The sequence below is a fragment of the Mustela nivalis genome (genome assembly GCF_964662115.1).
Source record: "Mustela nivalis genome assembly, chromosome: 6".
Classification (NCBI taxonomy): Eukaryota; Metazoa; Chordata; class Mammalia; order Carnivora; family Mustelidae; genus Mustela; species Mustela nivalis.
In genome coordinates, this window is record NC_139025.1 from 78118235 (window position 1) to 78144505 (window position 26271).

Genomic DNA, 26271 nt, shown 5'->3' on the forward strand with positions numbered 1-26271 from the left:
TTGTTCCTACGATAAACACTGCCCAGCTAAGAAACACAATATGAATGGAAGACAATTCAACTACATAATTATACCTGTGTTTTTAAATAATTATTACTTTACATATTATTACAGATAGCAAGACTTTTCTTCATATATTGATGTGTCCTTTAAAATGAATTGATAAAAGGGTTTTTTTTTTAATGGATTGACAATGACAGATGGAGAAGTGGTTTTCAAAGCTGTCTTTCTCACCTCCTTCAAAAAAGATAGTAATATAAAACAGTGGTTCCCAAGTAGAAAGTTACACACTTACCTACATGAACCTGCACCATTTTTTTCTCTTGCTGGCTGTTCAAAGAGTCAAAGTGCCTTCTTCTGATGCCCTCTCTAACCTTCTCGGGAAATCTGCTCCATCAGTTCTTCTCTTCTCAGTTATCTACAATCCCTTTCTCTCCAAAGGTTTTACACCATTCCCCCTCCCTCCCTCACTTAACTGTGCTTAAACATCCCTTTTATTTTTTTTTAATCCCCCATTGTTTGCTTCAAAATAAAATAAGTCACCTAAGTCGATAATAATTGAACCTAGGTATTGGGTATATGGTAGTTCATTATATTATTCCAAAGACTTTTTTGTAAGATTATATTTTCCATTATAGAAAGTTTTCTTTTTAATTCTCCTTGACTCCTGATTTTTCCTCAGTTCCCCATGCCATTTTCTCTTAATGCAACCTATTCACTCTTCAGGCCACCACACTTTTTTTTTCCTTTTTTTTTTTAGATTTTATTTATTTATTTGACAGAGAGAGACATTGAGAGAGGGAACACAAGCAGGGAGAGAGGGAGAAGTAGACTCCCCGCTGAGCAGGGAGCCTGCCATTGGGCTCCCTCCCGGGACCCTGGGATCATGACCTTAGCCAAAGGCAGACGCTTAACAACAGAGCCACACAGTTGCCCCCTCCGGGTCACCACACTTTTAAAAGGGCTTCCCAGTATTTTTCTAATCCAATGAGTAAATGTAAAACCATCAAGATTATTCACCACAACCTAAAAATTTAACCTGCAGCACAAAAAATCTTCTCATCTCTCATGAAAACAATATTAACAATGAAGTTTCAATACATTTTCTAAAATAAATGGACAAAATTAACATTAATCACATGGGTTGGGAATGATGAAAAAATAGTGTGTTCTTTATGCAAAAGCTTAACTTGCTATAAGAGATAAATGTGAAATACTCTATTTTTTCAATTCTCTTGAGAAAAGTTAAAAAAAAGTATATTAATAAAAATTTAGATCTTACTAAAGGAAGAAAAAAATAAGAGAAGGAACTTTAGCAATACCTATTATGTTGACTCTTCCTGGTGCTCGAACATAAAACTTGGGAATGGATCCAAACTTAGAGTTAAACATCTCCTTTAGCTTCAGCAATCTGAAAGCAAAAGTAGAATACTTCAGGATATCTGTATAACAGAAAAATCCATAAGATATACAAACATATTTCATATACCTACCACCATTAATTATCTCTAAAAAGAAAAGCAAAATTTTTTCACTGACATACTTCTTTGAAAATCCTAGGATATGACAGTATGGTAACTTCCTAGGTGACACAATAGTATAAGCACACAGAAGAATAAAAAAAGATTAATGTACTCAATAGGAAAAATTATTTCCTTCAATTATAAAGAATATAACTTTCTAGAAAAATATTCAGAGAAGAATCTCTTTATACTAAAAGAAATCGTACAGGGTAGTATTTCAGTTTCCTAAGGCTATCATAATAAAATACTATAAAGTGGGAGGGGCTTAAAATAATAGAAATTCATTGTCTCATGGTTCTAGAGACTTGAAGTCCAAAATCAGAGTGTTAGTAGGGCCATGCGCCTCTGAAACTTGGAGGGGAGAATCCCTTCTTGCCTCTTTTTAGTTTCGGGTGGTAGCCATCGATCCTTGGCATTCCTTGGATTACAGCTGCATCAATCCAAATTTTGTCTCTGTCACCACACAGAATTCTCCCCGTGTGTCTCTGTTTTTCCTTCTTATAAGGACACCAGTCTTGTCAGATTAGAGCCCACCTTTATTCACTATGACTCATCTTAACTTGATTACCTAAGTACACAGAAATGCTAGTCCAAATAAGGTTACATTCTGAGGTTCCAGGTGGACATGAATGGGGTGCAGGTGAGGAGGCACTATTCAACCCAATACAAGTAACCAATTGAAAACAAGAGTGGAGTCTGTTGGAGTCTGCTTTCAGCCCAGGTCACGATCCCAGGGTCCTAGGAAAGAGTCCCGCATCAGGCTCCCTGCTCAGCAGGGAGTCTACTTGTCCTCCCTCTGCCCTGATTGTGCTCTCTCTGTCTCTCTGATTCTCTCTCTCTCTCTCTCTCAAATAAATAAATAAATAATCTTAAAAAAAAGAAAGAAAGAAAGAAAGAAAGGAAGAAAGGAAGGAAGGAAAAGAAAACTAGAGTAGTTATCAGGAGACCACGGTTCTAATTTCAATGGAGCAAATCATTTTCCCTTATAGATCCAAAATTCTTAAAATAGATTTAATAATTTTATACCATTCAATCACCTCAAGGCACTTCTATGAATACCCTCCCACTGTTAATAGTCCCACATCATAGTGTATCTGCATAATAACTGCAGGAGAATAAATATCTTTTAAAGCCTACTATATTCAAGATACTCATTAATTGATTGATCTTAAAGGTTAATTTGCTGTAAGAAACAGAAAATCATACCAAAAACAGCTCAAATAAAAAGGAAATTATAATGATAGAAAGATATGTTGAATATCTTTGGAAGTTATTCAAGATGGTGTCCTAAGAACTGGGCAGTCATCAGAAACTGTTTATATTAGTGTCTTTGGTTCTTTTTCATGTCTCATTCTGTCATCCCTCCAAAGACACCATCTCCACTTCTCTTTGTTCAGTGCTGTTCACATTTCAGTTGCCTCTCTGAGTATCTTGGTTTCTGTTCCTCCATACCTTCAGTTTTCTTGACACTGTGGCCTCAACTCTACAAGATTTAACAGCTCCTGTGTCCGATACTATCTAATTAATTGTCTGTGTCCATTAATTCAAATTCTCAAAAAACATAATCTGGGAGGCAGAGTTTAGGAAATAAGAAAACAGAGATAATAATCCTGATATCAGACATCATAGAATGTGTGCCAAAGAACATACAGGGAAAGTGCTTAATGCTGAGGACTGCAATTCAGAACAAAGGTAATAGTTTAAGAAAAGCCCCCAAATGAAACTACAACCACTTTTATAAGGCAAATCTATATGTAAAGTAAGGAAATACAGATAGAAATATACTAACTATAAAAGACTATAAGATAACTTTCTCAGTATAAAAAAAGATCAGGTAGACAAAAGGGAAAAAAAAGACTCAAACAACAAAATTCATAGATTATGGATATGTACATATACTTAACATTATACTCTGTTGATGGGAAATATAACAAGAATGCATGGAATATTTACAAATATTGATCCTACAAATATTGATGGGCTGGAGGAAGACAAGGTAAAAACAAAGAAATCCAATAGGTGGCCATTTACAGTAAACCTAGAGAGAAAGTTTAAGTGTACGTTAGTGATGGGGATAGAAAAAGGTGAAAATTAAATTAAGGTGATATTTAAAAAGTCAAAGCCATAATAGGAATTAGTGACCAATTAGAAGTGAGAAAAATTGAGAAAGAGGGAGAAGCATGTAACTCCTCGTTTTCTGGCTTCCATAGGAGGAAGCCAGAGCCTCCACAGAGGCTCATTTTTGTTTCTGCTGAAAATCATGTGCAGACAACATTCAAGGTCGGCTGAATTTGAATCCTTATTAATTTGCCTTTATGAGTGCTGAAAACACAAAGTGAAGTGCTAACAGCAGAGCTAGAATGAGCCTCCTAAAAGGTGCTTTAATAAAATGATTTGGGGGTTCTCAAACGTGCCCTTTTCCCACACTACCTCAGGAAGGCAGTCTGTCCATGCTTTTTTTAAGTGTTCAGCACCAGAGGCTTACTTACCATTCAACATTCCTCCCTTTGAAATTCAAATGCATGGAAGCTATAAAAGGAAACAAGAAAAGTATTTCTCTCTAAGAATAGAAAGAACTGAAGTGTACAGTGTTGTTCTAAACTTCATACCTAATCCTCTAATAATGAAGCAGTATGGCTATAAGTGGGGTACTGTTCTTCACAGCTCTGGGTGTCACCAGCAAGACTCCATCTCTTAAAATGTAGTCATTTAAAGTATGTCCCTTCCCCAAGAGTAAAATGAGCATTTTCAATATGAAAATAATAGCCCCTAATGACATACCTGTACCCCTAAACAAATAGTACATTATATGTTAATTAAAAAAAAAAAAGCAGGATACAAAACAATAGATCTAGTGAAATTAAGAAAACAATTCCACTTACAATAGCATTAAAAACAACAGAATAGAAAAGAGTTTGGTGTTTCCTCAAAAGGTTAAACACAGAAGTAGTATATGACCCAATATTTCTACTTCCATGTATATGTCCAAAGAATTGAAACCAGGGATTCAAACAGACACTTGCACAAGAATGTTCACAGCTGCATTAATCACAATAGTCCAAAGGTGCAAACAAGCCAAGTAACCAACAACAGATGAATGAACAAACAAAATGTGGTGTGTATGTGTGTATGTATGAATTTTCTATTGATCCACAGAAAAGAATCAAGGTCTGATACAAGCTTCTATATGGATGAACCTTGAAAACATTATGCTAAGTGAAATAAACTAGACACAAAAGGACAAATACTTGTGATTTCACTTATATAAAATACCTAAAATAGGCAAATTCATAGAGACAAAAAGTAGATTAGAGGTTACCACGTGCTGAGGGGTAGAGAAAATAGGGAGTTATTGCTTAATGAATAGAGAGCTTATTTGGGATGATGAAAAATGTCAGAAATATGCAGCAGTGGTTATTACACAACAGTGTGAATGTAACTAATGTCACTGAATTTTATATCTAAAATGGTTAAAATGTCAATTTTTATATTATACTTATTTTACCACAATAAAAAGAATAAAAAAAGAAAGAAAGAGAGAAAATAATAGCTCCTACAAAGATTATACTGCTATATGCAGAATTGGCCAAAACATCACCACACAAATTGCTGAATCTGGTGCTCTGAATGCTTTTGACTTAAGATATATATATATATATGTATATATACATGTATAAAGATATATACATTATGTGTCTAAAAATTGACAGAAGAGAAACAGAAAAAGTAGTCAGAAATAATCTCCTTAACAAGGCTCAGAAAATGTTATGAATTAGTTCTGCCAGACCTTAAATAAAGATGATGCTTTGCTTTCATAAATGGTTCTAACAGTACAAGCTACAGAAAGCCTTTCTGATGTGGTAAACAAAGGCAGAAGAAAAATGAAATTTCCTTACACCTTATAGTCCATTGACAAGTCCTTGAAACAGGCAGAGTGACATTCCTCTAGGAACTTCGCTAAGGGCAAAAGGCAATCTTTGCCTGAACCCCCAAGATCCTGTAAGCCACTTAAATATATAAAAATTCCTCTGGAAATTTCCTTATCTCTAAATCCCCCAAGGTATTTTTTAGCAATCATCACCAAGCTTATGACCCATTGATACAGATCTGAAGGGTCTCATGACTAAGGTTTTATTGGTCAGTAATAAATGACCTCTTCCTAACAATAGCTAGCCCCCTCAAGATCCTGGAAGCCTTGCTTCCAAAATTCCTTAGAGACTAACACTAACCTCCCCTCTCAACTTGAAGGTATATCATTGCCCCTCACAACTCCAATGCAGATCTTTCTGCCCAGGTCCTGTCTCAGTGCTTTAATAAAACCACCATTTTGTACCAAAGACATCTCAAGAATTTTTTGTTGGCCATCAGCTTTGAACCCTAACATCTTTCCTGTTTGCTTTCTATCTCATTTTAGGAGGCCAGAATAACCCAGATGCTAAAACAACAATAGCCCACAAAAGCAAAATACAGGTTATTAATCCCCTGTAAAAACAGAGAAAAAACAAATATTGGTAATTTCAATCCAACACACATTATTTAATATTTGTGAACAGAATTTATTCCAGCAATATAAAGATAGTACCAGGAAATCTCTTCATTAAACACATACTATTCCAACCAAATAAAAGGGGAAAACTTTATAATTCCATGGTCCTCTCAAAATATGCACAAAAATTCAATAACCATGACTAATTTTTTAAATAAAATTTAAAATAATAATAATTTAAAAAGCATGGAAAGGCTAGAAAAGAAAGAAATGTCCTAAATTTAATAAAGGCTACTTATCAGAAATAGTAAACAACTTATATGATGACAAAATATTGGAAGCTTCCCCATTGATACCAGAATAAGGACAAAGATGATATCATTCAACAATGTACTATAATGCATAAAGTACAAAATATCTACACAACAAAAGGCATCATCAAATTAAAGGGAAAGTGCTAGACTGAGAACAATATATAATATATACAAAACAACAAATAGTTTATATCCAAAACTATATCCCTTCATACAAAAAATATATACATATATAAAGAGTTCCTAAAAACTAACAACAAATAGACAATCTAATATATCTTTTTTTTTTTTTTTTTGCAGGGCAAGAACTAGCAAAATTTTAAATACTTATTAACTTTGACTCTGATTCCATTTCCATTAATGAGCTTAAAGAAAGAGCATCAAAAATGCCCAAAGATATATGTACAAAGATGTTTACTGAAGTACTTTATGAGAGTGAAAAACTGGAAACTTAAATGTACGGTGCAGTTGAGTGGTTAAATATATAGCATTATTCATACTATGAAATACTCTCAGCCTAAAAAACAATGATATAAATCTGTATGGACTGATATGCCAGGATTTCTGAGAAGTATTATTAAGTGAAAAAAGGTAAGTAACAGAAAAATAAATATGATTTCACTTTTATGACTATACTATTTTTATAAAAAATGGTAATAATGATAAAAAGATACAGTAAAAATATAAAAGATATAAGTATATAAAATTTATATTTTGTAAATATATAATATATAAATATATTTTTATATAAAAATATAAAAGATACAGTAAAGATATAAAGATACCATAAAGATAAAATGATATTACAAGAATGTTAACCAAATGGATAACTTCTAAGAAGGGAGTAAGAACTGGCATAGGATAGCAATCAGAGACTATAGTGAGGAAAGGAACTGTGAAATTTTCAAGCTTTAATGAATATTTTTATATATTAATTTTTAATGAATATATTTTGAAATAATCCAAATCTTTCATATTAAAAATGTGATTCATGCAAAATCATTACTCACGAGTCAAAAGATGGAAACAACCCAAATGCCCATCAACCAGTGAATAGATAAACAAAATGTGATAATATCATACAATGGAATATTATTCAAGCATTAAAAAGGAATGACATACTGATAACATGTTACAACACAGATGAACCTTGAAAGCATTACATTAAGTGAAAGAAGCCAGTCACCAAAAAAACCCACATATTATATGATGCCATTTATTTGAAATGTTCAGAATAAGCAAATTTATAGAGACAGAAAGTACATTAGTGGTTGCTTAGGGCAAAGTAGAGAAGGGTGGGGTGGGAGTGGTAGTGATAGTTTGAGGGATACAGAGTTCTTTGGGGTATGATGAAGATGTTCTAACTTTGATTATGGCAATGGCTGTGCAATCCTGTGAATATACTAAAAAAACACTTAATTGTAAACTTTAAACAGGTGAACTGCAGTATGTGGATATCATATCAATAAAGCTGTTACCAAAAAAAAAAAAAAAAACAAAAACAATAATACAACAGCTTAAAGGTTCATTCCAAAGACAAGAATGCATTAAGAAAGCTACTCCTAAGAATGCATTAAGAAAGCTAGAACACTGGAATTTGAAGTAGTCTTATAGTACAGGGAATATGTGAGATTGAAATGCAGAAAAAAAATTAGAGTTTCTATTTCTATTTGATATTTATATAAAAAAGAAAAAAAAGAAATTACGTTTGCTGAAATGTTTAATGTGACTGACTAGTGCCTTTACTTAGAATATCAGGTGCCCTGTGAAGTTGAAGTGGCATTCTAAAGAAACAGTAGGAATTCCAAAGAAGATAGTCTGGCCACAGGGCCCTTATGCATTTTTTTCCCCTTCAGCTTACTGCAACATATGACCAGTTAGGTGGGCTTATAGATATACTACCTAGATTTCATTGAACTCGTCCCTGTTAAAATGAGTAAGTGGCTGAAACATTGCTTGAAACTTATTACTGTATTTCATGCACAAGTGAAAAACAAGAAAATGGCAGAGCACAATTATCTAACCACTATTATGATCTCTTCTGCAGCTAACACAGAATGATAAAGGTTAACAATAAATGTATGTTGCATGAATGAATACTGTGAAATTCCTCAAAGGCAAGAAACAACTCTAAGGAAACCTAGTAAATAATTCTTCAGTTTCTGTACATGTTACCACCATTCCCCTTCCCCCACACAGTAATTATAGAAATATTAAGCATTATAATTAAATCATAACTAATAGAAACAGAAGAAATTATACATGGATATGTTTCATGTAAAAAATTTTTTTAAAAAAACCTAAACTACAAGGGGCTAGATTATTTTCACATAACAAATTCCTGATGAATTTCATTTGAAGCATGTCTTTCACAATGTGTCCTAGTTCATTCAAGTATGTAAGGGCAACAATACACCCCAAGGACCTTCAGAGAATATACCGAAATCCAGAGACATACACGAGTGGTCTAAAGCCCTGCTGCTCTCCTTTCTGTTTGATTTCTTAAGGGTGAAAAAAGCATTTGCAAGTTTTAGTAAGTTATAATATTATCAACTCCCTCATGACTGTGAAAAATCAGGAAGTAGGGAAAGCTTGAAGACTTAATGTTATAGAAAAAAATTAACAGGGAAAAAGTAAAAATTAGAGCAAAGAAGGAGAGAATCCAACCTTAGAAAAGCTGCACAGCTAATATGCAGCAGGTTAGAGACTTCCTTCTATGAGATTTCCCTCCTATGTCAGAACTAAGTATTTCTACTTAGTTACAAGATGCCCTCAAATGAAAAGAATCCTCCACTAGGTACCACTAAAGTTATTCTGTAACTAGGTACCTGCAGCAGATTAATTCCCTAAGTAACAGTGCCTAGATGTTATGGTTTGTTTAAAGGGAAGCGGAGAGCAAGGGGGGTTTGTTTGGGGTTGGGTTTGGGTGTGTTTGTTTGCAATAAGTATTTTAGAAAGGGGTTTTTAAAAAAGCACTACCAACTGGCAGGCAAGACAAAGAAAGAAGGGGTTCTAAGTTAGTTTGGGCACTTCTGCTAAAGCCCAGCAGAAACAGTGTACCACCTTCAGCACCAAAGGTCAAAGAAGGATCTGCACGGAAGGAGAAAAACCCTCAACCCTTGGTAGGAATCAAGGTGTAAAGTGTTTTGAGATGTGGTCTTTCTCGCAAGCCCAGCCATGCGGCCTCATAAAATCCTAAGGATTCTGTCCATTCCCAGGAGCAAAAGAAGCAGCCAGCGAAGAGCCAGAAATCTTGGACACTATCTGCACCTAGCCTACCCAGGCGATCCCGAAGCGCGGCATCTCCTCTCCCCCACCTGGGATGTTCTGCCACTTGCACTCGACGCGTGGCAGGACCCTCCGTAGCCATATTTCGCTAGATCCTTCTTTCCTCCGCAGTTTCAACTGGTGAAACAGAGCTCCCAAGGTAATCACGAGACATCTGCTACAAGAACCTTTTCTTCCGGGCGACAGCGGCCCTCACCCTGCGGAAATCCTGCCGCTTTGCTGAGGTGGCTGTTTCCAGTCGGTCCCGCCTATGGCTCCTCCTCCCAAGGCTCCAGGGCCTAGTGCCCTCCCAGCAGCTGTCAGGTACAGCCACCATGCTGCTCTAAGCTCTGGGCACAGGGACTCCCTGGGTGCATGCGAAGAAGCCAAGGAAGTTTATTTTATGTGCCCTGGGGCGTAAATCTGAGAACACGATTAAACCTTGCGCCTCAGGTTGCCTTTTTTCCTTTCTTTTTTTTTTTTTTCTTTTTTTTTTTTTCTTTTTTTTTTTTTTCGAGTTAGGGTGTTTCTTTTTTTTCTTTCGTGACCAGCAACTACACCCCCAAATACACCCTAAATTGTTTAGTTACTTCCTTAAGGCAGTATAAAATTGATGAATTTGATTTAAACATATTTGCTTATTTCCAGAATGAAGGCATCAGTGGGCCTTTCCAGAATGCAATTAATAGTGAAAAGAAGAAAATACACGTCTTTCAAACTACAAGAACCCTTGCAACCAGTTCAAAGCCTTCATTTTTCAGCTACCTAGAGAAATCCCAAATGCCCTACAAAAAGAGCACACCATTCCCATCCCATCATTCTAGTATATTTGTTTTCTTTCTTTCACGGTTCTCGTAACTTCTGCATATTTCTTTTCTTTTGTATTTTCTCCCCATCTCCATCTCCACCATCACTATCACTACAAAGTAAGCAAGTTGAGGGTAGGAACTGTGTATCTAGGCAGTATCTGGCAGATTCTTAATAGGTAAGATGAACTTAATGAACAAATGAAAGGTGAACTGACTTCCTAAGGTCACATGGTCAGTCAATCAGTAGTAAAACTTGTATTATCGGGGCGCCTGTATTATCAGTGGGTTAGGCTGCTGCCTTCGGCTCAGGTCGTGATCTCGGGGTCCTGGGATCGAGTCCCACATCGGGCTCTCTGCTCCGCGGGGAGCCTGCTTCCCTCTCTCTCTCTCTGCCAGCCTCTCTACCTACCTGTGATCTCTCTCTGTCAAATAAATTAATAAAATATTTAAGAAAAAAACTTGTATTATCAACTGAGCACTTTCAGTGCTGCTTTAGTTCACAGGGGAATCATGGGAGGATTAATGCAAAACATAAAGAACCTACAGATTTCAGTAAAGGAAACAAAGACAAATTTGGAATTACAATATAATTGTGTCTGCTCCCTGTTTTGCCTCCATACCATACATCCTTCTGAAAAGTAGATGGTTCACATTTCATAAACCTAGGGATGTATGGTCACCATTTGGGGTGGGGATAAAAACAAATGAGAATTAGAGATACCAAAATGGCAAACAATAATATTGCTAAAAGTGTGCCATTTCATTTTTACAAAAGACATTTTTACAAGGTCAAGGACAGCATAAAGAATGAAAAGTCCCAGCAGGCCTAATCATCCTTTTTTTTGTTTGTTTGTTTGTTTGTTTTGTTTGTTTGTTTTTGCACATTCCTCCTATAGCAATTTTAGAGATAAAAAACTTAACTGCAGTATAGAGTATTCTGAAGGGCCAATATGAACAGTCAATTGATTTAAAGATGATATGTTTATTAAGTATTTTGTAAGCATCATGCATTTACATATATCATTTTATTTAATCTGAAGAGACTGAGGCAGATTAAAAGGAGCAGTAAGTAGGCAAGGCCATTAGTTTACAAGGCGGGAATGTAATGCAATCATGCAAATTGTATTCATCAGAACTCCTGTCAGGAAGGAGTGGATATTAAATTGGTAGAAATAACATTTTGATAAGCCACTTAGGTTGGTAAGATCAAGGGATATGCTCCAACAACAGATAGTTGTCAATTTGCCTTTGAAGGAGAGAAAATTCCTTCCCTGAGTGAAGTATACAGTTGAGGCTACAGCCAAAGTTGAAGTATTAATCACCATTCCCCAACCCACCTCCACACCACACCTTTGCTACAGTTGTGACAGTAGCTGCATTTCTCATTTCTCTACTGCTGTTGGGAAGTCCATCTCAGCTTCTACTAAATCCAGCTGTTTTTTGGTTGGTTGGTTGGTTGGTTTTGTTTTTTAAGTAAACTCTAAGCCTAATGTGAGGCTTGAACTCACAGCCCTGATAATTAAGAGTCTCATGCTCTACCAACTGAGCCAGCCAGGCTGGCTTCATTAAATTTTTAATTAACCCCCCTGAGTACACCCTGAGTTTCCTGTCCAGATCTTAACTATTATAAAAGGAGTCCTCCTTTTTTGCCTTCTAACTTATGGTATTCAGCCTCTCTAAATAAATGTAGTAAAAAAAAAATTAAGATGATCAATGTGAAAGGATGTTAAATCATGAGCCTATTTGGGGTAACCATATGTCTCAACCCAGAGAAGTAAGGGATCATGAATGCCAGAGTTTACTTAAAAATACCACATTTTCATTGAGCATTTTGTATGGGCAAAGCACTTAGTTTCAGGGGATTCAGAGATAAGTAAGATAATTGTGTCCTGAAGGAGCTTTCAGCTTAATAAAGAATACAAAATAATCATAATACACAGTAAAAAAGCAAATAAAAATATACTTTTAAAGGGTCAAATTATGTTGGGAATTATATGTCAATTATTTTTGACACAGGTAGTAAGACAATTCAACACAGAATGGGTCATCTTTTCAACAGACAAAGCTAGAACAATTTAATATCTGTACACAGAAAAAAATAAACCTCCACAGTTACCTCATGCTACATACAAAAATTAAACCTGAAATTAAACTCTTAAGTATAAGAGTTAAAACTCTGTAAAACTTTTAGATGAAAACTTAAAAAAAATTTAGTGCCCTTGGTTTTGGCAAATATTCTTTAAATACAACAAAAAAGGAACAAAAAGCTCTTACAAGTCAATGGTAATGAGACAAATAATCCAATTTTAAAATGAGCACAAGAATTGAAATGATACTTCACCAAAGAGGATAACATGGATGACAAATAAGCACATGAAAAGATGTTCAAAATTAGTCATTAAGGAAATGCCAACTGAAAACACAATGATCTACCACTGTACTCCTGCTAGAGTGGTTACAATTAAAACAACTAACCACACCATGTGTTGACGAGGATGTGGAGCAACTACAACTCTTATACATTGCTGGTAGATATGTAAAGTGGCAAAAACCACTTAAAGAAACAATTTGAGAGTTTCTTTGAAAGTTGAGCATATGCCTACCAACCATCCCATTGTAAGGTATTTACCTATATTCATATCTATTACTACATAACAATATTACCACAAACATAGCAGTATAAAACAATACACATTGATTATCTCACAGTTTCTATGGTTCAGGAGTCAGGGTATGGCTCAGCTGGGTCCTCTGTTTTAGGGTCTCGCAAAGTCTTATCTGAGGTTAAACTGGGGAAGGATTCATTCCTAAGATCATCTGACTGTTAGCAGATGGGTTGTCAGAGTGAAGGCCATGGTTTCTTACTGGCTATTGGCCAGATGTGGCCCTCAGCTCATTGCCCCATGATCCTTCATAACATGGCTACTTGCTTTCTCAAAGCAGCAAGGGAGATAGAGTCTCTCCCAGCAAAATGAGTTTCCAATCTTGTACAATGTAATTATGTTCACATAATCAACATATATCACCTCTGCTGTATCTTATTAGAAGCAAGTCACATCTATTTGTTAATCACACCTCACTAAAGCTGAAACAAACAAACAAAAAGAGAAGTAAGTCACAGATCCCACCCACATTCAAGGGGGATTATCCAAGAGCATAGTTAGTAAGAAGACCACCTGTCTGTCCCCCACATTACTCAAGAGAAATGAAATATATGTCCACACAAAACGTGTACACATATGTGCCCAATTGCTCTATTTGTATTAGCCAAATACTGAAAAAACTCAAATACCCATCAACAGGTGAATAGATATCTTGTGAGATATCTATACAATGGAACACTTAACAATAAAAAGAAAAAATCAATTGAAACCAATTGAAACAACACTGATGAATCTCAAAGTAATTATATGGAGTGAAAGAAGTCAGGCAAAACAGAGTACATACTGTATGATTCATTTATATAAAATTCCAGAAAATGAAAAATAATCTATATGACAAAAAGTAGATTGGTGGTTGCCTGGGAAAAGTGAAAGGGTTGAAAAGGAAGGATTACCAAGAGGTAATGAGGAAGTTTCTGCAATGATAAATATATTCATTACTTTGGTTGTGATAATGGTTTCACAGGTATATACATATGTCAAAATTAATCGAATTGTACACTTTAAGTATGTGCAGCTTAATGTACCTCAGTAAAGCTGATAAATTAGACTTCAATAAAGTTTTATATATTTTTTTAAGATTTTATTTATTTATTTGACAGACAGAGATCACAAGTAAGCAGAGAAGCAGGCAGAGAGAAAGGGGGAAGCAGGCTCCCTGCTAAGCAGAGAGCCCGATGTGGGTTCAATCCCAGGACCCTGAGATCATGACGTGAGCCGAAGGCAGAGGCTTTACCCTACTGAGCTACCCAGGTGCTCCTATATATATGTATTTTTTAAACATAGGATCCACCTTCTACAAGGGCACCACACCACATTAATGCTCCCTGTTACAGTAAAAAAATTATTTACCATTGAATAAAATTGATGTCAAGAAAAAGAGAATACCATAATTGCACAAAGTGTTCAGGATAGGTCATGTGAGTAAAATAACCTAAACATATTTAAACATTTTTAAGGACAGAAAAGATTTTGACGCATAGGGATAGCTATAAGGGCATTCCTTGTACAGAAAAATTAACATGTTTATTCATTCAATAAACAAACTTGTGTATCCAAGCAGTGTGCTAAACACTGTGAAGACCTTTTTGTCTGTCTTAGCAAATTTCCAGACTGGATTGATTAAATTTGGAAATGATTAAGAATATTATGCTCAGGGTGCCTGGGTGGCTCAGTGGGTTAAAGCCTCTGCCTTCGGCTCAGGTCATGATCCCAGGGTCCTGGGATTGAGCCCTGCATCGGGCTCTCTGCTGAGTGGGGAGCCTGCTTCCCCTGCTCTCTCTATGCCTGTCTCTCTGCCTGCTTGTGGTCTCTGTCTGTCAAATAAACAAATAAAATCTTAAAAAAAAAAATATTATGCTCAACATTTACCTGCAATCTTTACAGGTTTGCAATCTTTAGGCTCCTAGTCACTAACTCACTTTATTTCTTTCCCCTTAGTAGTAGTAGTAAATAATTAAATAGTAGTAAATAATTAAAAAGCAGAAAATTATATCAATAAATTCAATGTAAATCACCATGCACAAGGTTAATAGAAAATCTCAAAATTGCTATACTGATTAGAATGCAAAACTATATAGTTCCGATTACTCTGAAAAAATAAACCTCTTAACCACCTTGGAATTCTATTTTCTCTTTTGAAGAATTACGGATTTTGGGTAGAGTAACCATGTGATATACTGCCCAAACTCTTGAGAGAAATGGATGCTGATAATTATTACTCTGGGACAACAGTATTAAATCAGGGCTGTCCCAGGGAAACTGAGATGTATAGTCACCCCAGATATAGGGAGATTCTGATTTGTTTTAAGGTTTACAAGTATAGATTCCCGAGCTATATCCCAGACCTATTGAATCAGAATCTCTGGTGTGGGATTTGGGAAGTCTATAATCTAATGAACTGCCATGCTTGGAAAGCCTTGGACCCTAAGGTGATATCATTAAATCTCTTCCAATTCTTAAATCCTATACTTTATAGGGGAATTTTGAATATAAACTTTATATTAGATGATATTAGGGAATTATTAATTTTATTGATGTAATAATGATCTGATAATATAAGAAAATGTCCTTGTTTTTAGGAAATACACATACCTGCATCTAAGAGTGATGTGTCAAGAGTTTGTTTTCAATTGATTCAGGGAATACACACACAAACACAAAACGGATAGTGGGTATACACATGTTCCCTGGACTATAACAATTTTTCTGAATTTTTGAAATTCTCATAATAAAAAGTTGTCAAGAAAAGACTATTTAGGAAAAACTGTTTATAGGTAGGCAGTCTTGTTGTTATAAATATAATTTTTAAGAATTATGACCAAAAAGATGGCAATTCAATTGATTGCTAAGAAATGCAGCCTGTAATTCCTCCTCTTGGGTTTTTTTTCCCAAGGAAAAAAAAAGTGGCAAAGATATTCGTTGCAAAATTGTTTAAAATAGTATTCTAAGTGTACACTATAAATGGCATGCTTAGGTGAATTATGGCGCATTGGTACATTCAATGGAGGTATTATTACACAACCACTAAATTCTCACTGTCAAAAACATATTGCATATATTGTCCTATGCTGTTACATAACTAGGTGCACAAATAATCCGAAATTAAATCTGTGCTATAACCACATAAAATTTGCTTCAAGTGAACAGAACTGGAAGTTTATATGGAAAATGCGGTTTAAAACGCAGTCCCCCGCCCCCGTATTTCACTTTCATTTTTTCATTCTGAATTCTGCTAATAATTGTGGGCAGCAAGAGTGCGTATTTTAAAAACCAGTCGTTACCCGTTACCTTAATTTTGGTTAAGGGCAGTAAAGGTCAGTTTATAATTCGTTGGAAAAGCTGGGTAGGATTTTAGGCGCCTCGATCGATGCTTAACTGGTTCTGGAGAGCCACAGCATCATTTTGCCGAGTACCAACATAACAAACATCATGTGTGACCCGTACTGCTGAAAAGGTCTCCAAACATCACAGGAACACCCACCATACGTGGGCAAAATGCGCACAGGTAATCAAGCCAGAAACACTACTACCTGTCAAATAGGACGGGCATGTCAGCCTTTTCTCCGCGAAAGGCTTCTGATCCTACGGTGCCTCCTACTTTCACCAGAATGAGATGGTTCCAGAGTCCCAGGCAAGGGAAGAGACTGTTCCCTTGCCCAGGAGGCTGGAAACTGCTCAGAGCGAGCGCAAGGTTTCCAAGGCCCTTCAGCGGAGATCCTCAGCACTCGGCGATTCCCCAGTTGCTAGGTTTAGTTGCTAAGGCACCAACGGTCTCGCAGGAAGACGGGGCGGTGCACTCCCTTTTAGCGTCGTAGCGAATCCTCTCGACACCGAGCGCATTTGTTCCGGGAGGAAACATTCAGCTCCTCTAAGAGCGACGGGAAGGCGAGGAGCAGCTGGGAGTGACGCCTCTGAGCCGTGGAGGATTGTGGGAGGAGGTTGTCTCCAATTTCTCCTCCCTCTCCCCCCCCCTCCCGGCCAAGATGTCTGACATGGAGGATGATTTCATGTGCGATGATGAGGAGGACTACGACTTGGTGAGGCGGTGGGGACGGAACTCTGGGGTTAAGGGTGGGGTCTGGCTCTAGGGACTGGGGCGGGGTCGACCGCAGCCTCCCCCAGTAGAACATGTGCTTCTTCCAGTTTCTCCCGGTGCAGTGACAGGACGGGTTTACCTCCTCCCCCTTCCCTCACCGGGCCCGGGCCCTGCTTCTCCAGCATGGGGGAGGGGAGGGTGAAGGAGGCAGCGAAGGGGGGTCCCGAGCCTTGCGCTTCAAGTCTGACCGTCTCCTGCGTTTACATAGACACCCCTGGCCTCCGGCGTCCGGTTTTCGGTGCCTCCTACCTCCTCCCCACCGCGCCAGCCGCCTCGGGGATCGTGCAGCGGTCTAGGCCCTGCCTCTGCCCTTTCGGGCCCAGCTTTCCGGGCCCCTCTTCTTCATCCTGGAACTGAGCGAGAGAGAAATGCTGAGAGAAGGGTCTGAAAACTAGGGGACCTTACTGCTCCCAGGCCTGGCCGCGAAACGCCTCTTGTGGGTCTCCTGGAGACAGTTTAAGAATAATAGTCCAGGGTCCGTTTTGGTTTAAGGTAAAAAGGTGCAGCAGAGCGTTCAGGGCTAGGATAGCTATTAAACAACAACAACAAACAAACAAAACAAAGTAGTTAAACTACTTGTTTCGATAAAAGCTGGGGGGGAGGTTTTGCTTTTTTGTTTGTTTTGGTGTGAGGGGTGGGGCTAAGGGGATTGACCCGGTGGATTTCTTTTTTGACTTTGAGATTTCCCAGCATTCAAAGTTAAAAATATCAACAGTATAAAAATGAACGAATTTAGGTAGCTGAACGGTGATCTGTAAAGATTCGAGGTTTAACCAAACGTATTTACAAGCTTTCAAGAAAAATTCACTACCATTTCCAGTTGCTGTTAAGGAACAATAACTGTGCGGACTAAGAAATAATTCGGTCTAGGAATTAGCATCAACTTTGTTTTTTACTTTGGGGGCGTTTTTGTGCATGTTTCTTGTATATTATAGTGATTCTGCCTTATTGTCAAGTTAAGAAGTAGATGCTTAGGGATATCTGGCTCATCTTGTATTTTAAGTGCCATTTATTCTTGAGATACTAATACATTATCTTGAATTCGTCTGAAACTTTTGTATAGTCATTTACAGTTAATCTTCCTATTTTAAATGAAGGCACATTTGCAAAATGTAGAGGGAAGTGCTTGCTCTTACCTGAAAATCAAAGTAGAGGTTTTGATAATTCTTAAAGTTGAATGTAGAGTTTTGCTAATAGTAATGAGTTCTGCTTTACATTTTAGTTTGTGCAGATCAGGCCAGTTTTAGGCAGTGCATTAAGACTGTATTACTTGTGACATCATGTGCGTTTTTATTTATTGCATGTTTATTTATATTACAGGTATTTTCATAACTGTGGAAGTGTCTCTTGAAAATGTTTATATTTTTGACTTTTGTTCTTAAATGTTTCTGCTTATCTTTCCTAAGCAGTATTGAGTACATGACTTAGTAGCACTGTGGTAAACTTGAAGATCATCAATGAGAATGTAATGTAGGAAAGGGAATGAGAATTTTGTTGTCCCATAAAGTATTCAGTTTTTGAAAGAACTTTAAACATGCATTCTTTAACTTGGATAGGTTTTTCCAGCCTTCTAGGGCCCACACTACATGTACAATATAAAGTTTAATATATAGGTGTTTTAACTTTTTTTTACCAAAAAATGTAAGATTTTACACTACTACATAATTAAATGAAATCTTCCCCCCAGCATTCTGTTAAATAGTCCTCCCTCGGTCCCCCCCCCCCCATATCTGTTCTATGAAGATACCATTCTGGATTCCCAATCAGATACCAAGTAGTGAAAACTTTTTTTTACTATGAGTTCAAGTCTTTTGATGGCATAGAATTTATTTAGCAGTTTATTTCTTGGTTTGTTAATTAAACCACTATATGTTTCTAAAACAAAGACTAAGGGAGGCGGCGTCTGACTGGCTCAGTTGGTAGAGCATGGGGACTCTTGATCTTGAGATTCAGGCCCTACATTGGGTATAGAGATTACTTAAAAATAAGAATCTTAAAAAAAAAAAGAAAAGTAGGAGGGCTGGTTGCCATTCATGCTTACATGTTGTCAAGAGAGAAGTTGGGTGTTTTTTCTTAGTTACTTGCCTGAGACTTGTTTCTTGGGATTTAAAGTGTCAAAAGAATTGACTTGCTGGTTTAGGGAAATTTCTTTTTTATTAAAAAAAAAAATACTGTTTGTTAGAAAATTCGTGATTTCATTTTAGTCAAAATATTAACTAAAGCTGGCACGCGTGGGTTAAGCATCCTCCTTTGGCTCAGGTCATGATCCCAGAATCCTAGGATTGAGTCCTGAATCTGGCTTCTTGCCTGGCAGGAAGCCTATTTCTCCCTCTGCCTTTGCCTGCTTGTGCTGTCTCTCTGACAAATAAATAAATAAAATCTTAAAAAAATATATATTAATTAAAGTCCCGAGTATTTCTGACCACAGATATATTCAGCATATCTTTTCTGGGTTGTCTGTTGGCAAATTTTAATACCCTAAATCATTTTTTGTACTTGCCCAATCTAGTGGAAATAAGTATTTAGGATACCACCAGGAAAAGTAAAACTTTCTAAAACTATACTCTTTTTGTATAAGAAAGTAATTAATGGTGTGTACCCCAAGATCTAGAAGAAAAGAGAACCAGCTTGGTTTAAAAAAGAAGAAACAAGTGTGAAAGAAATCTAATTTGCTTGAGCTCTTATTTCTAAGACCTATTTTATTTTTTTATTAGAAGCAGAAGCAGGGTTTTTTTTTCCTTTTCTTTTAAGTAGGCTCCACGCGTAGCATGGAGCCCCACGTGGGACTTGAACTTAGAACTCTGAGATCCAGACCTGAGCCGAGATGAAGAGTCAGCCGCCCAACTAACTGAGCCACCCAGGGTGCCCCAGAAGCAGGCATTTTCTAAGCATAGGAATTTATAAAGCAGTAAATGGAGAAGTAGGAGATGATACTGGTAAATGTCTTCATTATTTGCTTGTCTGATAATACTAAGTAATAACTAAACCACCATTCATGAAGTTAATAAGGCTATTGATATGTTAACTGTATTGTAATTCTACAGTCCAACCATTCTAGCATGAAATTCCTTAGTAGGGTTTTTTTGTTGTTGTTGTTGTTTTTTGCTTATTTTGTTTTGTTTTGTTTTTTGTTTTGCTTTTGCTTAGGACTTCTAATAATCTTTTTAGAAAGGACTTAAGACAGACTGACTTCATTCCAAATATTATTCTTTAGTAGATCCTGTGATAAGATAGGGCAGTGTATATTTGAATTTAAATGTATTGCAAGGAAAACATTTGTCAAAAAGATAGACTAATTCTGCTCTGGTAAATATATTAAAGCTGTGAGACTCATTTTCCCCTAGCCAGGCTCACAGTTATGATTAGTGAATGAATATTTACTAGCATTGGGGTTTTTTGGTCTTAATATGTTGCTGTTTTAATGCTCTAAACATTTACTTCTTTTTTATCTGCATTTTTGTGGGGAGAGAAATGAGTCGTAGCCGTAGTATATCTCATAGAATCTCATTTGTCACCATTTTAACAATTTAGCAAATAATGGCTTGAACTCACTTTCTGGTGTTATAAAGAATCTTAGAACATAGCTTAACAAATGAAAATATAACACTTCTGTTTTTTAAAAAATACTTTTGAATTACTACAAATAATATAAATTATATATTTTATATATATGTATATACAAATTATATATTTATATAATAAATATATAATCTCCTTTGAAAAGAAGTGGTGATAAAGAACAAGGGCAAAAAATGATAGCTCTAGGAATTTGTATAATTAGTATGAGGGATGTCACTCCTCATTCATTGTGCATATAAGGAGTTTGGAAGTTACAGGTTATTGCCCTCTGAGACTGCTGTGCCAGTAACTTAACTATTTGACAGGATGTTGGGGACCTTTATAGATTTTCAAACAGTATACTGCTTATGGTCTGAGCCAGTGTTTTCTATGCTGCACATACATTTGGAATTCTGCATGTACTCCTCATGAAGATGAAATTTGATTCTGTAGCTGAGGCTTTTAAAAGAAACTTAACATGTTTAATCATAAATAATTGGGTGGCTCAATGGGTTAATGCCTCTGCTTTCACCTCAGTTCATGATCCCAGGGTCCTGGGATAGAGCCCCACATTGGGCTCTCTGCTTAGTGGGGAGCCTGCTTCCCTTCCTCTCTCTCTCTGCCTGCCTCTCTGCCGACTTGTGATCTCTGTCTGTCAAATAAATTAATTAAAATCTGTTAAAAATAAATAAATAAATAATTGGAAACAACTCCAGATAGGAAAATCCTAATCCTTTTAGTACTGATAAGGTAATGACACATAAATTATGGCATATCCATGTGATGGAATGCTATATCAGCATTTCAAACCATGCTCTGAACAATATTCAGTGATAAGAAAAACTTTTGATAACTTGTATTGGTCAGGACTCTTGGGCATAAGAGACAAGAATATTGTTAAACTAGCTTAAACTAAGAGGAGCATGTGTTGATAAACATCACCAGGAAGTATCAATATGGCTGGATTCATGGCTCAGATGATGGTGGTGGCTATTTTTCTCTTTCTTTATTCCTGGTCTGCTTTCCTTACTGTGTCGGCATAATTGCCTTCACATTACATCACAAGATGTAATGCAGCATCTTCCTAGTGTTATAACCTCAAAGGCAAAAAGCCCTAGGAAGGACTTTTATTGACCCAGCTAAGGTCTGTGTGGCCTTCTGTGAACAGCTGTAGAGAGGGAGATGAAATCACTTGCCCTCCTCTGTGAACAGCTGTAGAGAAGGAGATGGTATTGCTTGCCCTCCTCTATGGGTAGGGCACTATAATTGAAAACCCTCACATGGGAGAGTAAGGGTTGATCATCAATGCTATGCATACAGTGAACACATATATACTATAAATATGTAATCTGTATTACATATTTACATACATGTAATATGTATTACAGTTTAAGTGGGTGGAAATAAAAATTTTGTTAAGTGGGAAAGTAGAGAAAAAATGTCTGGAAGATCTGAAAAATAACAGGAAAACTAAAATTTGTTTATTTCTCAGTGAACCTGTATTTTATTGCTAAGGTGAGAAGGGGCAGGTTCTAGGGTATAAATGATGAACAGAAATCTTACTTTGATCATGAGAGGCCAAATAATATTTTGTCATAGCTCAAAATTTTTAGAGTTCTTCAAAGAACCTGAAGCGTGTAGCTTTTTAAAATAGGTGATACATGCACATAGTTCAAACAAAATATAAGTTTTCTTTCCATTCTCGTTCCCCATTTGCCCAGTTCCCATTCTTCCCATACATAATCAAATACATGTTTTTATCCCCCCCCCCTTTGTTTTTAAACCAGGATATAGCCTATTATATATATTGTTCTGTGCTTTGGTTTTTAATGTGCCTTAGAGATTATTCCATGTAAGTATGCAAAAGCTCACTTCTTTCTTTTTACAGCTGCATTGATTGTATGGATGTACCATACTTTATATAACCAGTTCTCTCTTGATAAGCATTTGTCCTGTTTCCTTTTGCTGTTATAAACTATGCAGCTTTTTTTTTTTTAACTAAAGTGATAGGTTTTATCTTTTTTTGTAGACATGGAAAACCATATTCTGAGTCATGTCTGATAAACAAGGTGGGCCATCAAACTGGGTGATACTCTTAGATTAGAAACATCTAGTGAAGTTTTTCTTCAGAATTTCAGAAACATTGCTTAATAATCCGTGTCAGTGGAATAACTTTACTATCTCTTGAAATTACTACTTCAAAGATTAGTGTTGGTTTGGAATATAAGTTTCGATGTATTTCCAAAAAGTCCTCTTGCATTACCTCATAGGTATACTCTGTATAATGAAATTAGAGAGGTTAAAACAAGTATAACTAAAATGATAAATAACAGGAGACAGCTCTTAACATGCTAAGAGTAAGATAAATTTAAGACTTTTTTTTACCCATAAATGAAATCTGTAAATTGTGACTATCCAGCAGCATGAATTTGTACTTGTATGTTATATCTCAAACACTTGAATTTCAGTGGGAATTAGAAAGTTCCTAAGGTTCAAACCCCCACATTTGGTAAGAGAGAAACTAAAGCATCATGTCTGAGTGTCTCACTTTAATTTATAGGACAAATTAGTGGGAGAGTCAAAAGTATATCCCAGGTCTAATGACATTTATGATTTCTCTCTTTGGATGATTTAATTTGAAGACTGAAAGTTTAGGACAAATAAAAGAATCTTCTGATTTACCCTGTAGATGAATTAGGACCATTAACTTAAGTGAAATTGTAAAAACTTAGGACAACTTTATGAATGGCTAAACCACAAGTGACTACTTAGGAATTTTATTATATCTAGTCCTTAAGGATAATGCGACCTTGCCCTTTGCCTCTCTGTGCCCAACATCTAGTATAGCTGTCTAGATGTGATCAAGGCTTGGCAAGCATTGTTAATGGTGGGTCTTTTGTTCTAGAGCACATTTCAAAGGCCTCTTTTGACAAGGGACACAGGAATAAGTAGAAGCTGTGAAACTGACCTTTAGCAGTAGGTGCATTCCAACATAGAGTCATTATTGCCCCTGGCTGTTCTATTCTTATATGTTATTTTGGAACATTCATCCACTTTTCATTTCAGGTAAACAAACATTTATTGAGCAGTTTGTGTTATAACAGACTCTGGGGATGCCAAAATAAGGAAGAGAAACTTCCTGCTTTTTGAGAAGCTCATAGTAGTAAGGTGAGGGGAGGTGAGAACAAAACACTCAACAAGGCTCCATGTTAGAGACATATATGTCCTGTAAAAGCATGACTAAGGAGAAAATTTCTTTTGCTAAGTAAAGTTGGAGGAAGAACCACAAGGTAAGCCTGGAGTACATCTTCCAGGACTGTTAGGACTGGGAAGCATCATAGGAGAAAAGTGGGAAGTTTGTTAAGAGGGGAGGTAATTTAGAATTCCTAGCAGAGAGGACAGTTAATGCCAATACAGAGATTTTGAGTTGTGTGGTACATGTGGGGAAGGAAGAATAGATTTGGGTGTGTGCATGGATCACAAATTGCTTTGGGGAGTATTAAGACATGAGTTATTATATAAATAGGTGGAACTTAAAAACTTAGGTAGGCTTTTAATCCTTTTAACAATGTTCATGTGCTGCCTTTTCATATATTGCTTAATTTTTTTGTTTCTTAAAACATTCTTAATATATTGAAATACCAGTTTCTCTTTTTAAAAGCATTTTCCTTAAACTTTTACAAATTATAATTCTATCCTTCTCATCTAACATGAAGGAATTGTGTTCAACAATATTTAATATTTTTATATTTATATTTATATATAGTCTCTATTTTCATTAACAGCACTGTGTATATCCAAGTCATCAATAGTCATTAGAGATAACTTTAAGAATTTATTTATTTATTTATTTATTTGAGAGTGGGTAAAGGAGCATGAGCACGGGGAGGAGCTGAGGCAAAGGGACAAAAAGAATCTCAAGCAGATTCGGTGCTGAGTGCAGAGCTGATGCAAGGTTCATGACCTAAATCAAAACTGAGAGCTGGTCATTCAAAAGAGCTGAGCCATCCAGGCACCACAGTCATTAGTGATAACTTTTATTTCCCTTTATCCCGTGCCCATGTTGTGGGTCTTTTTTATTTTACATCCCAAACGTCTCTTGACATATTCTGTACTTACTCTATATCCTTCCTTTTCTCCCTATTCTACTACTTGGAATCAACCTTCCATCATCTTTTAGCCAGACAGTCGTAAGATTATCCAGCGGGCTACTTCATTGCTACCAGATGACTCTTCCTCAAACACAATCTGATTATTTCCCCGTGAAATTATTTAGTGGCTCCACTTGATCTAAGCTCCCTGCTAGAATTCTGTTGTGGTGTTCCTCTGTCTGATAACTAGTTTCTCACTAGTTCTTTGTACACATCCTGTGCTTCAGCCCAGTCTGACTGTCCATGCTTCTTTGAATTATGCAGTATCATTTCAAGCTTCCATGCCTTTGCACACCTTAACTGCTTTGTTTCAGAAGCCTTTCCTAATCCCCAGGCAACTCCTATTCATATTTTTAGACCTACTTCAAGTAACTTTTCCTTCTAATTCATCCTTTTGTTTTTTAATTTAATTTTATTTCTTTTCAGTATTCCAGCATTCATTGTTTATGCACGACACCCAGTGCTCCGCGCAATACGTGCCCTCCACAATACCCACCACCAGCCTCACATAACCCCCACCTGCCTCCCCTCCAAAACCCTCAGTTTATTCCTCAGAGTCCACAGTCTCTCATGTTTGTCTCCCCCTCTGATTTCCCCCAACTCAGTTCTCTCCATCTCCCAGTGTCCTCTGTGTTATTTCTTGTGTTCCACAAGTAAGTGAAACCATGTGATAATTGACTCTCTTTGCTTGACTTATTTCACTGAGCATAATCTCTTCTAGTCCTGTCCATGATGATTCAAAAATTGGGTATTCATCCTTTCTGATAAAGACATATTCCATTGTATATATGGACCATATCTTCTTTATCCATTCGTCCATTGAAGGGCATCTGGGTTCTTTCCACAGTTTGGCAACTGTAGCCATTGTTGCTGTGAACATTGGGGTACAGGTGGCCCTTCTTTTCACAACATCTGTATCTTTGGGGTCAATACCCAGTAGTGCAATTGCAGGGTCATAGGGAAGCTCTATTTTTAATTTCTTAAGAAATCTCCACACTGTTTGCCAAAGTGGCTACACCAACTTGTATTCCCACCAACAGTGTAAGAGGCTTCCCCTTTCTCCATATCCTCTCCAACACTTGTTATTTACTGTCTTGTTAATTTTGGCCATTCTAACTGGTGTAAAGTGTTATCTCAATATGTTTTTTATTTGCATCTCCCTGATGGCTAATGATGATGAGCATTTTTTCATGTGTCTGTTAGTCATTTGTATGTCTTCTTTGGAGAAGTGTCTGTTCGTGTCTTCTGCCCTTTCTTTGAGCTGCTGGTGCACCTAATATGTGTCTTTATTGTGTTAGAGCATTGCTGTTTCATTTGCATATCTGTCCCTGACCATGAGTAGCTTGATGGAAAGATTTAATTTGCATATGCAGGAGCAACACTTAATTGCTGGTATATGCTGAA

General features: G+C 36.6%; 3 protein-coding genes across 13 annotated transcripts in view; 2 read left to right on the forward strand and 1 right to left on the reverse strand.

Moving 5' to 3' along the window:
• Nucleotides 1-16899, reverse strand: part of GALK2 (galactokinase 2) — a 76083-nt gene extending 59184 nt beyond the window's left edge. Inside the window, exons 1-3 of one of the 6 annotated variants that reach the window (XM_082734827.1) lie at nt 16593-16610; nt 4013-4052; nt 1323-1411 (exon numbers count right to left, since the gene is read on the reverse strand). In XM_082734827.1, the coding sequence (XP_082590953.1) occupies nt 1323-1392 (70 nt within the window). In that variant the 5' untranslated portion in view covers nt 1393-1411; nt 4013-4052; nt 16593-16610. Of the gene's footprint in view, nt 1-1322; nt 1412-4012; nt 4053-9602; nt 9860-16589 lie in introns of those variants that run through there. The other 5 variants (XM_082734826.1, XM_082734824.1, XM_082734828.1 and 2 more) reach the window with 5 other exon arrangements.
• The window catches only part of GABPB1 (GA binding protein transcription factor subunit beta 1), a 975210-nt gene that overhangs the window by 908525 nt on the left and 40414 nt on the right, over nt 1-26271 (forward strand). The window lies entirely within an intron of this gene.
• COPS2 (COP9 signalosome subunit 2) overlaps nt 16904-26271 on the forward strand; it is a 30237-nt gene continuing 20869 nt past the window's right edge. For 2 of the 4 annotated variants that reach the window (XM_082734795.1, XM_082734796.1), the window contains exon 1: nt 16904-17099. In XM_082734795.1, coding sequence (XP_082590921.1) covers nt 17046-17099 — 54 coding nt within the window. In that variant the 5' untranslated portion in view covers nt 16904-17045. Of the gene's footprint in view, nt 17100-22745; nt 22786-26271 lie in introns of those variants that run through there. The other 2 variants (XM_082734797.1, XM_082734798.1) reach the window with 2 other exon arrangements.